Raw genomic sequence first — 12873 nt, 5'->3', positions numbered from 1 at the left:
TGTTGCTGTGTATGCCCGAATATTTGTCCAGTTTTCAGGTATTTTGTTAACGTGTAAGTAATGTTTGATCCCGTGAAATGATAGATTAGTTTCATATGTCCGTGTTGAGAGTTATATACCCAGAGCTACTTGACTGCCCTTACCTAGCCACCTGTTCCGGGTGTATTACTGTCTCCAACTACAGCGTCAAGGAATTTTAGTCTTCATTTCGTCTTTATTACGATTTATGGCTCATTGTTTGATACACTTCTGCCTCTGACTTGAAATATATTTGGTATAAGAGTACTAACGCATAAAAAAATATTATATTCATCTAGGAAAACGAATAAAGGGTTCATTTTTGCAACAGTATAAAAGGATATTTTTTGTCTAGCTACAATATCACTTTTTGTCAGAATATATAAATAATCAAATTATTATTTCATTCCATCTTCTCCTTGGGCTTCTTTCCATTTACAGTTTACAAAATTAACATTCACTCATTTGCCAGAGGGAGTAAGCGAGTGAGTGAAAGTGGCTGTGGTCTGTCAATACATGTATAGGGATGCGGTGGTTGAGTGGCTACAACAGGTTGCTAGTTTGATCCGGGTCTCCCCCTAGTCCACCCAGCTGTAAATATGTACTAAATTTTACCTTACCTAACCTAACCTAACCCTACTAAGCAGCAAATCAGGCATATAGATTATCGAATGCTACAAAATGTTGAGAGAATTATGCGAAAGAAATCAATAAAGGTTGACATAGGTAAAATAACATACAGTACCCACCACCACGTGCGTCACAGTGTGTGGGGTAGGGAGGGGGAGAGTGGTTGCCATAAACAAACCCCTGACTCCCCGCCCCCCCGCCCTCCCCTCCCTCGTGGATGTGGTGAAGTGTTGCCAGTGGGAGTGGAGACATAGCCAGGTTGATACACGGGTTGCACCACCACCAGGTATACAGGCGCTACTCAGGAATGATTTCGGAAAACTGGGAGTCATGAATTGGCAGATGAAGCGTCGCAGGCAGACTCAACTTCCAGCTTAAGTTTCGTTACCCCTGAGACCCGCCTCTTTAAACCATGGCCGATAACGGGGAGTTCGCGGAGGAAGGCTTCTACAACAAGAAGGAGAAGACAGCCAGTACTTTTTTCTTCCACTTCCTCTTCAGTCACTTTGGGCTATTTCTGATCGTCGCTCTGTACGCCATGGCTGGTAAGTAAGCGTCACCATTTTCGAGATTATTTAAGTCAGATCTAAAATCCACAGCCGAATCCCGACCTAGTGTGCAGGAAAATAAGATATACTTCAGAATAATAAAAAATGACTGAGTGAAATTCAAATTCAGCTGCATGTGCTAATTTAATCATCTCTACAATGAAATGCAATATCTTCCAAAACACTCGTCTCGAATGCGTCTTCTACGCTTTGGCGAATTAACAAAAATATACAGGTCAAACCTAAACAAGTCAGTAAATATATGAACATTTAGTAACTTATTCCCACCACCACATACGTACACTCAAAGACAAAAATCGTGTCGCGGTTTTGTCCAAAAGTTTAGCCCTTCGTCATATGTTTTCACCAAATTTCACGACACGCTTCTCTCTTTCATTATACTCAAGATAAAATAAATAACAATGATAACAAGATTTTTGGAAGTGGCTGAGTAAGTGAAGGTTCAAGAAGATTACACAAAATTAATATCAAGTAAAACAAATCTCAATACTGTAGTCAAGTGCCAACTTTCAAAACACCAGAGAGAGGGTACACTTAACTTAAGACAACTAAGCACTGTCTGACTTCAATCGTTCAGTGGTTAATTCCGACAAAAATCAGACTCGCTCATTAATAATTATTTACTAATTGCTAAAGCCACAGACACGGAGGCCACGTCATCTGCCACTTATTAAGTACAGTATATTCAGTCGACGTTTCCTTGCATCGCCCTTGGGTTTGCTATATAATAAAACAGACGTTCTAGTGAAAATCTTGGAGGAAAGCCATTATTTACTTGAAGCATCGTCAACTATTATTACTATGTTCTCCTTTCTCCCAAAATTTAAATATTGTCTATGAAACGGAGGATATACGACAGACGGTCAGATGTGAAAGGTGTGAGCCAGGGGCCTTCAGGAGCTAGGTACATTCTCAAAAGTTTGCACGATGAATATTCTTCGTAAATGGATATACAAGTATGCATCTAAATGCCTATATATCAGTTATTATTTGGTTAATCTAAAGTAAACATAAAGATAACACCCAAATATATTAGTAATACACAGGCACTACCTTATCTAGATACGTCCACTTACGATGTTATTAATCAATGTAATAAGTCAAATTATCCAGTTTAGCGAAGGACAGCGTGCATTGAGAAACACACACACACACACACACGAATATATATAGAAGAGGTCGTTTAAACAGCGAGGTAGTAGTGAGAGAGGCAGATTAAGGTAACCATCACAACATAACAAACGTTGCCATAGACATATGTGAATCAATACTCCCTCGACTCTCTGCCCCCCCAGGTCACCCCGCTGCTCTACTTATACTCAAGTACATTAACTTTCGAAAATAAATTCTTTGAAATATTCCTCTTAATGGGAATGTAAGAAGGAATTTAACACTCATAAGCTACGACATAGAGATACATGAGCAAATGGTGTTTTATTTAACACAACGATTTAAACATAACTAAATAACTGCTTCTTGTTAATCTCAGTAGTAGTAGCAGTAGTACGAGTAATGAAATGAATGTTTAAAGTAACTGATGATCCACATTCACACACGCTTATACACCTATTTGAGTGTTCGTATTGTTCAGAAAGCAGCCACAGAAATATTGTAAACTGATAGAATAAGAATGATAGGATACTTTGGTTATGTTGTTATGTTCGCGTGAGAGGAATCAACTTGCCAATTAATGCGGTATTTTCTTACGTGTGATCCCAATTACCGAACAAAATAATAATAATAATAATAATAATAATAATAATAATAATAATAATAATAATAATAATAATAATAATAATAAAGCTATTTTCTTTTTGAGGGTTATATTTTTTAATTAAGATAACATTCTCAGACGTAAAAAAGACGCGCTCATTTTGTCTCTGTTTGGGCTCGTTGTCCGGTTGTCTGAGACTTGAAATGTTACTGCCAAAAATAATACTGATTGCTGCCTCCCTTCCTGCATCCCTCCCTCCCTCCCTCCCTTCATCTACACCTTCCTTCCCTCTTCCTCCCTCCGTTCATCTCCCTTCACACCTCTCCCTTTACACCTCTCTCTCTCTCTACACCTCCCTCCCTCCCCCTCTAACTCTCCCTCCTTCCCTCTCCCTCAATGTCGTGAGACCTTGACATGTTACCTTGGCACCTTGGCGGGAAATCTTTGTTTACGTATCATGGCAACGTAAGGGTACACGCGCACGTCACCACACACACACACACACACACACACACACATACAATTATACATAGATGCACATACATATATAGACTCGTATACATAGAGAGAGAAACAGAAAAATACAAGCAAACACATAGGCCTACACTACACACGCACATATCTTAAAAAATGGAGTATTTACCAACTTGTGTTTATTTTTCAATTGTAATATAAATATAAGTAAATACAAACACCTAACATATTTATATATGTATTTAGGTCACATCTATTACATCACGTTCATTGATTATACCCGGGCATCATACAGAAGCAGCTGTCTAGGGCCCAACTGCGATTAGGGGGCCCCGATGTTGTGCCTTTGTGGGCGTGGCTGTGTCGTGTCGTATGGTTAGGTCATCATAGAGACCGACATGACACACTGACCTATAATCATCAGAGTGAACTTGTCGTTGGTGCCATACACAGAGAAGTGTCAGAGTCATCAGCACCAATAGGACAGTGCAGTCTCATGGGTCAGGGCCTGTCCTTGGGGGTTGCAGTGGTAACAGGTACCCGGGCCCACCAGCAGAGGTTTTGCAGTTAAAACCCGAAATAAGCCACAATCAGTTTAAGTGAGTCAAAACCAGAAGCTATATTGGCTGTACGGTATACAACTAGTATTACTTAGGCCAAAATATTTACACTAAAGGAGTATTGGGAAAACCTGAAATACTGAGATGAAAAGTTATACCTAGTTTTAGCTGAACTTTTTAGTCTAAACTAGTCTCAATAATTGCTTTGTTTGAGGAAACTAAGTCTATCTGGAATACAGCAAATCACCACAGTAAAACTACTACAACCCCCTGTGTATGTGTATGTATGCATTTTTCTGTATGTATACTTATGTGTATGTGCATGTATGTGCTGGTATATTTATATGACTGTCCCCTTGTTGTTTCAGTCCACCTCCTTTTCACTAGCTGAATGTCCCTCCTCACCATCCCCGTCACCAGCTGTTCTGTTAAACCCAACCTGTCGTCCCCCCCCCCACCTCAGTTGTCCTCACCCCCATGTCTCCGCTAGTTCTCCCATGTCTCCACCAGGTGCCTACATATTCATGGAGATCGAACTTCCCAATGAGGAGATAAATTTTGAGAAGAAGAGAAGAATGGCTGGTGAGGTGAACCAAACCATCAACTACATGGCTCAGCTCTTCTGGTTCTACGGTGAGAACAACTGGACCGACTTCGCGGAATATACCAATCAGGTGGGTGAAAGGCTACAGGTGTGGCTTCTTATTTTAGCTTCTTTTTATTTGCCCCTTCAGATTTTAGCTTCACGTAAGGAACTTTTATTTATACATATTTTTAGTTATCAAATTATTAGAAGTATGATTGTTAGCTGTTAATTATTATTATTTTTTTTTAGTTTCTTATAACTGAAGGATAGCTTATCATTTTCATTATTTTTAGATAGGTTAGGTTAGGTTAGCTTAGGTTAGGTTAGGTTACCCGTCTCAGTGAGGGCAAACTGTGATAGTAAAGGTGATACAATATTAACCCGTGTGAAGTCGAGTAATTTTGATAGTTTGTTATAAAAAGGAAAAAGGAAAAAGCTCCTGATCCCTTGTTTCTTCCTCAGGTACGCGTAGATCTGAAGCAGCTGGAGACATATGTCATCACCGCTGTGTCTGAATACAATTATGATGGAACAGTGGACGGATGGGACTATAGCTGGACGCTGCCCAAGTCTATCCTCCTCACCATGACTATCATGTCCACCATTGGTACGTCCCTAACCTAACCTAACCTAACCTAACCTCACCTCACCTCACCCAACCCCATAACTCAATCATCACCTGTTAGTCTCCTCCCATAAGTGTATTACCAGAAGAACTATTGCTCCTCGTGGTGGCTAATGACCCCGAAACACTCAATGGAAAAGATTACATTCTGCTTCAGCTGTTAACAATGGGCCTAAATAATATTAAAGTACACAAAACTGGGAGTGTTTTTAGTGGGATAACTCAGGCTAATGATAACATGAACTCAATAAAAAACTTTCAGATGTATTTCACTTCATATAACTCATTCCCTTTCACCTCTCAGTTAATGTCTATCGTCTTATCTGCCCCCTCCCTCCCCCCAAGGTTATGGTCACATCTACCCGGTAACAGACTACGGCAAGTTATTCTGCATCATCTACGCCATCATCGGCTGCCCCCTCCTGCTGGTGTTCCTGGGTAACCTCGGGAACTCCATGGCCGACACCTTCATCTACATCTACAGGTGGGTCCTCTCTCTCTCTCTCTCTCTCTCTCTCTCTCTCTCTCTCTCTCTCTCTCTCTCTCTCTCTCTCTCTCTCTCTCTCTTTTATTTTTATACAAGAGAATAACTTGTGTATGTGTTGCTCTTGAGACGTGAGATAAATGATGTGTTGCTTCCTCACAGTCGGTGCTGCTGCCGGTGGTGTAGAAGTCGGCGTAACGAGGAGGAACTTCCCGCCAATGCAAGCAAGAAGCATCGGAAATTACTCATTGATGACGAAATTGGCAACGAGGAGTACATGCCCACTGATAAAGTGAGTACCTTATCATCTTCAGCCTTTATGATAACAGGCGTAAAGTAACTTGTGCTTGTCCCGGCGGCCTCAACTTTAGTAGGAAAGGCTTCCCCAAAGTTACTGGTAAGTGGAGAGCTGTACCATACTGGTAGGTGGAGAGTTGTACCACACTGGTAGGTGGAGAGTTGTACCACACTGTTTGCCAAACTATTACAACATGCTCCCAAGTGGCCAGTCGTAAGGCCTCGAACTCTTGTGCCTGTTACTGAGACTCATCATGCTAATACACACGGTTCTTCCTGCCCGCAGATGGATGTCCCCATCACCATCAACTTGTTGTTGCTGAGTCTATACATCGCATTGGGTGCTGTGCTGTTCGCCTACTGGGAAAACTGGGACTTAAGTTCCTCATGTTACTTCACCTTCGTCACGCTCTCTACCATCGGCTATGGGGACTTGGTTCCCGGTAATGCCATCCTGGACAGTAGCAGTGGTTCTGGGACTATCAAGATGATCATATGTATTTTGTATATCGTGCTTGGTAAGTACTGTATTGTCTTATGTGAGCATATCAAGGGAATCGCACTCTGACGGTAAATTCTATTGTCTTTGTTCTAAATTTGTTGGTGGAAATATTTCCTGCCCCGCCATGCACAGTGTTGCACTTCCTTCCATTATCCGTGTGTACGAACTATTGTTTATATTCGGGAACTTGAAAAATGCTTTTCACATTTAAATTAAAATCATTAATTAGCTTCATATCATGAACATGCATGTTTCTCGAATATTTGTTTGCTTGTAAAGTTGGGTTAATTTTCCATTATTTAGAATCACAGAGATAAGAAGGAAATAATTGCACACCCAGTCATCTTTTTTATCTTAATTACGAACCATAGGAAATTAAACAGTAAACAAGTTTCCCAGAATTAATATTTCCCGGCTCATTTAATTGACACGTCTTAAATGAACACACCCATTAGTCATTAATTTCTTAATAACACATTTATCACTGTATTCGTCATCTACAGGTATGGCGTTGCTGTCCATGTGCATCAACCTCATGCAAGAGCAACTGGTCGGTAAATGCCGCTGGCTGGCTCGTGAGATTGGTCTCAACACTAAATCTGATGATGTGCAGATGGTAGATGATGACAAGGACAAAAAGAAGAAGAAAAAGAAGAAGAAGAAGAAGAAGGATGATTCACGTGACCCCGAGCTGGGCCCACCCATGATTGGAGATAACTTTTCTCCACCTGCATCTCCATATCCAGACTCAAGGTCCTCATCTCCAGACTCAAGGTCCTCATCTCCAGACTCAAGATCCTCATCTGCAAACCCCAAATCCCCATCTCCAAAGCCTAGATCCCCATCTCCAAAGCCTAGATCCCCATCTCCAAAGCCTAGATCCCCATCTCCAAAGCCTAGATCCCCATCTCCAAAGCCCAAATCCCCATCTCCAAAGCCTAGATCCCCATCTCCAAAGCCTAGATCCCCATCTCCAAAGCCTAGATCACCTTCTCCAAAGCCCAAGTCGCCTCCTCCAAAGCCCAAATCGGCTCCTCCAAAGCCCAAGTCGCCTCCTCCAAAGCCCAAATCGGCTCCTCCAAAGCCTAAGTCGCCTCCTCCAAAGCCTAGGTCCCCGTCACCATCCCCATGTTCATCACCTGAACCAATGCCACGTATTCCAGGAATTCTTGATGACTTTTAAACTAAAGAATCATAAGAGCTTCTTCGGTATAAGTGGAAACCTTCTTGGAAAGTTTGGGAGACCAGACTATATCACTACTAATTTGTTATCGATTTAAAATTTATTAACCAGAAGTTCAATATTTCATTCTAATGCATGAAGACGTTAGCTTTGAGTAATTGCGGAAACTTGAGGTTTAATAATAATATGGCTACCCTGCAGTATGGCATGAGAAGGTTTACAAGAGGATAAACAAAGCTAGATTTCAAACAACACAACTCAGAAACTTGCTCAGTAGCTGGACACTATAAGTATTGAGTAACTTGGCTTCAGTCATAATGAGGGAACACTAGAGCAGTTCCGTAGTCATTGAAGTAAACATTGAATTTTATGTCCTGGAAACAAGGAAAATCTTACATGACAAAACTTTTCCTGATTTCTGGATTTCATTAACGGTTGTCTTGGGATTTTGGATAACTGAAGAACTTTTTGTAGAAGGAAAAATCTCCCAATCAACGTCATTAAAAGTTAACAAATTCTTTTAAGGCGTAGTGAGACTTAATTACTTCCTCTACGGGTGTATTTTATTTTCCTGCATTAATTTTTTTTAACTAAAGAAGTACAGTAGCAAAAAGTTTGTTTTGGATAAATTATATTAACACAAAAACAACAAAATAGAAAGTTAAAAGAAAATGAACATTGCTGTAACAAAACGCGCTTAAAGACCTTCGTTGTTGAGGCGCAGTATTCCCGCAGTAATAACATTAAAACAACTTCCCCTAAACTAACGAAGTAAACACTCAATTGCAATACAAATTAAATGGGAAAAGTAATATGTAACCAAATGAATAACTACACTTAGCTGTCAGTAACCGAATGTGTTGAACAGCGACGAAGGGCGAGTTCTTACGATGAGACCAGAGAATCGACTAAACTAAGAGCAGGTAAATTCAGGCTGTGGTAACCTGTAGTGTGAGTCCCTGCCACCAGGGATTTTCATCACTTGAGGGTACAGCAGGTTGAACTATTTTATGTCGCTTGTGAACTACTGTGTCTGGTGGTTAGTATTTGTCAGGCAGCTCAAGACAACTAAGGGTGGAAATGAGTTAAGAATGTAATATTTCGTCGTCTAATGTTGTGAATGGAAGCAGCGTCTGTCATATGATGCAGCTCAGTTGTGGTCTTATGTACACGTGAGAATTAGTATTATATGAGTAACTTGGCTTCAGACACACGTGAAGAACACTGGTGAGGACGCTTCAGTGACAGACGTGGCCACCCAGCCGGACAACTCATGTACAGTGTAGATTAAGGACGAAATTGAATTATATGGATAATAATGAAATTTCTGAATAAATCATTGGGTGTTTATGGTTTTTTTATTTTAGACATTATTTTACAATATAAACGTAATGCAAATTTTACAGTGGAACAAAGATTTTTGGATGATTACACATATCATTTAACATCGCTGCAATGTTTGACAAGCAACACTGTATGGTGATGGTAGAATGAACACAGGAAGTTATCTCTGTAATTTCCTTCTGATTTTATATTTTGAGTAACATTCAAGTAAATAACCCCCAACACTAGAAAAAAACATTACATTGTGATTCTTCTTCACCAGTCCGAGTTATAGCATCACATCCACAGGTCGAGTAATATAGCTCCTCAGCGTTTGTCTGCTCCAGGAAGGTTTTCAGAATGTATGATGTCTGCCCATGAGTTACATCAATATATCTTAACCAAACTTAATATAGGAAGTATGTAGATATAAAATCAAGATCTGAAATGAATTGGTTAAACAATACAGCATATTGTTGAGATTATTGTCCAGAGTTCAGGCGACTTTGGCTTTGCACTTGGGGTTCGCTTACATTTCGTGACAACATTTTAGTGGCTGGATGTAGACAGATAACCTGTTAAGAAAGTTATGGGGTCATTGTGTGGATGACAAAAGTTTAAAATATAAATTTGTGAGGAAAAGGTCACTGGAAGTCTTACTGTGTGTGACTATGGAAACCTATATGTGTGCACTACATACATTCATACATACATACATGGTAATATCTCCTGACACATTCCTTTAGATGAAAATCGACAAGGATATCTTTTCATTGTCAACACAGCGTATTCACTATCTGCGTCTACCTGGGTGTACAGGATATAAGAGTTTAACATTTACTCTCGTGACTTGTGTTAACTTTCCTCTTATGTTCTTCATTTTTAATTTTAACGATATATTATTAAGTGTTGGTACATGTTAGATATTTTTTTTTTTTATTTGCCTACTTTAACCAACCATAAGAACTCGCTTGATTTAGCACATGGGAGAGGTTAAGTAGCAGTCATGATGGTTAAGAAATTGAAGAGATTAAAGTTAAACAAGATCAAATAAAAGGGAAAATAATATTTGCATCACATAAACAATAATTTTATTTAAAACAACTTTGTACATTTGGCAATTAATAAAACCGATAGAATGAAAACACGGAGGTTCTCTGCGGGAAACAAGTGCGCGGAAACAAATTGTAACAAAACTGTGATATATATTAAATAATACTGTACACTCGCCTCGATGATCAGTTCATAACAACTATATTACTATCTGTTTATATAAACATAATAAAATCTCTAGAAATAACGCTCACACGCCATCACAGACCACATCAGCTGGTTATAACAGCTTCTGATATCACTCTGGGCAATTTTGGAACAAAGGTGATATTCTATTCACTCGCAGGAAGATAAAATATGACTGATGTAGTATGCGAAATATTCAATCTTATGTTTAGTTATTAATTCGATTGGAAATGCTGTTTTGCGCCTCTATGAATTGTGCTGGACTCCGGACTATCACTTCAAGAATGGCAAGAGAGACTAAAAATGACTACAGTACTTTCATAAAGGTGAATTTATACCTTTAACTCTCAAGACTCACATAATTTACCAAAGTACTTTTATTTTATGCGAGGGTGATGGCGTCATGTTTTCCTGATCTGACAGTGTGTATCTCTTTAAATTGTCTGTGTTGAAGTAATTACTGTAGGGCGTAGGACGGAGCTTAGGCTTACACAAGGTATATTTTCTAACAATTAATCAATAATTCAGTCTGTGGTATTAAAAGGATAATTATATTATTAAACAAGTCCTCTATAATAATCTAAATAATTAATACCAGATATAATTCATTTCTAAACCTGCGGTGTCGTTTACAATTAAATTTACTATAACACTAAACAATGTCAGGTAGAAATAGCTGATACCTGCTTCAAGTTAATGAATATTACTCGAACATTTATCAAGAGTCAGAAACAGGATATATAACTGTCAGTAAGATGGTGGGAAAAATACTTAGTTCCAAGAATTTTTTAAATTTGTGTTAATAAAGTAAAGCAAAGTCTCCCTCATTGTCCATGTCTCTTTAGTGTTTAATATAAGAAGGTGAAGGAGGTCTACGTCTCCACCGTTGTTTTGGGTCCATGCTCGTTCATGCTCCAGTCCAGCTGAAGACTCCAGTGTAATGAGCATAATTATATATTTATGAATGTTAAAGAGTTCCCCATCACACATTAAAATATTGAATGAATAGTAAGTACCGTGTAAATCACCATCACGACCTGTGTATAAGGATTATGGTCCCAGTATGTGGGATCAATATGTGTGCTATGTTGTTGTCATGCAGGTATATAGGAATAACATATGACCTGTATGTAGAGATGAACATGGTACTGGTGTGGTGCGGCCAGTAAACAGACATAAACACATAGCCTACACCAAGATTGATGTGGTCAATACATACCAGTCACTACATGTGGTCACCATTTTGATTCTGTCTGAGCACTGGTTTAGACATACGTGCATACAAGTGAATAACTCCCACACAAGACGAACAACTGAACACTGCCGCCACAAAAAAAAAACACCTTTGGTGCCACTAACCTTTTATTTTACGTGTCTCACCCCAGAAAAAAAGGGAAAACAAAGGAGCCATGAATGAGGATGACAATGACAGTGAAGAGAGAACAAGAAGGTCAATGGCTCAAAAAAAGAGTCATTTTGGAAGTCGTCACCCACCAATCACTCACAATATGCTTTAGGCAACAGTCATATGTCTAGTGAGTGTCTTGCCTCTGAGGCTCTGGGTTCAGACATGGATACTAGCTAATCATGACAGTCAATCAGGTAGATGTCAGAGGTCAGTGGAGAGGGATGAGAGCTGGGGTGCCGACGTCCTCTTCGTCCATCAGGTCCTTCAGCAGTTGTCCCCCCTCCAGCGCCGCCGTCACTCGCTCCCATGGGAAACTCGCCTCGCTCTCACCTGTTTAGTTTCACAGAGATAAATATGACATAAAGTTTGTAAAAAAAATTAATCAATCAGGAAGAAATAAACTATCTCTCACCCATATGACTTATTAATGACTTTTAGCCTATAAACTATTACATTTTAGACTGTAAAACATTAACTTTTATTTAATGGTGTGTGTGTGTGTGTGTGTGTGTGTGTTTTACACGTACAGACTTACCTGGAAGGCCACGACCAGCACGACGGTAGTTCCTGCTGACACACATCATGCCGTAGACACGGATACCAGGCACCTGGGCGTATGTGGGCTGGTCGTGGTTGAGGGGACCCTCTATGAAGAAGAGATGGTATCAGTGTAAATGTTCTCTTGTAGTGCACTAACACTCGTCCTCTCGACTACAGTAAAAGTATTACAGAGTTTCTCCTGATCCTAGACCTCGCAGAGGACACCATTACCTGCCACACATTGTTATTGAGTTACGAACATTACCAGAACAGAAGGGAAAGATGCATGGGCGGGTTTAAGATGTCAAGTTAGGTGTTCAAAGTACCTTCGGCCTTCAGGTTAAGGTGTTCATTTAGCCAGAGACGTGCGGCTACCTAAAACCCATAAGGCAGGTGTAAAAAAAAATACCTAGATACAAATTCGAATATTCTGACCGTTTTCAAGGTGAACTCAATGAGGAAAACAATTCTTTTGACAATAAACCAGACGGACCATACTCTTCCCTTGATCTCCCTTGTGCGCCTCGTTTCCAGTGATAATTCAGAACTTGAAAGGTTAGTAAACATATAAAAAAGTTTACCATTTGATAATTAAGATACTATTATGTTATCTATTATTAAACTCTAGCAACTCTTCCAAAGTTCTTTCATGATATTTGTATGTAAAACAGTTGACCCTTCTGTCTGGTCCGGGATATAGACGTCTTTGTTTGCTAAAATA

General features: G+C 39.6%; 2 protein-coding genes across 3 annotated transcripts in view; one reads left to right on the top strand and one right to left on the bottom strand.

Moving 5' to 3' along the window:
* The first annotated feature begins 873 nt into the window (after positions 1-873).
* Positions 874-8990, top strand: LOC121860094 (TWiK family of potassium channels protein 7-like). Its single transcript, XM_042357126.1, has 7 exons — positions 874-1193; positions 4476-4639; positions 5014-5158; positions 5522-5660; positions 5823-5952; positions 6244-6475; positions 6963-8990. Exons 1-7 carry the CDS (start codon positions 1061-1063, stop codon positions 7640-7642), a joined length of 1623 nt encoding a protein of 540 aa, XP_042213060.1. The 5' UTR covers positions 874-1060; the 3' UTR covers positions 7643-8990.
* Positions 8991-10041: 1051 nt separating this feature from the next.
* Positions 10042-12873, bottom strand: part of LOC121860095 — a 47425-nt gene continuing 44593 nt past the window's right edge. For both annotated transcript variants that reach the window (XM_042357127.1, XM_042357128.1), the window contains exons 5-6: positions 12148-12258; positions 10042-11942 (exon numbers count right to left, since the gene is read on the bottom strand). In XM_042357127.1, the coding sequence (XP_042213061.1) occupies positions 11821-11942; positions 12148-12258 (233 nt within the window). In that variant the 3' untranslated portion in view covers positions 10042-11820. The remainder of the gene's footprint in view (positions 11943-12147; positions 12259-12873) is intronic.

The sequence above is a fragment of the Homarus americanus genome, unplaced genomic scaffold (genome assembly GCF_018991925.1).
Source record: "Homarus americanus isolate GMGI-L3 unplaced genomic scaffold, GMGI_Hamer_2.0 scaffold58837, whole genome shotgun sequence".
NCBI classification, from domain to species: Eukaryota; Metazoa; Arthropoda; class Malacostraca; order Decapoda; family Nephropidae; genus Homarus; species Homarus americanus.
The sequence above is the reverse complement of the archived record's forward strand: the minus strand, read 5'-3'. Positions and strand labels throughout refer to the sequence as shown.

Excerpts from the sequence above, each read along its gene's own strand:
- LOC121860094 (XM_042357126.1), top strand. The coding sequence starts at position 1,061 with ATGGCCGATAACGGGGAGTTCGCGGAGGAAGGCTTCTACAACAAGAAG. Across the intron at positions 5,159-5,521 it reads GACTATCATGTCCACCATTG|GTTATGGTCACATCTACCCG; the intron begins GTACGTCCCTAA and ends CCTCCCCCCAAG. Across the intron at positions 6,476-6,962 it reads TATTTTGTATATCGTGCTTG|GTATGGCGTTGCTGTCCATG; the intron begins GTAAGTACTGTA and ends CGTCATCTACAG.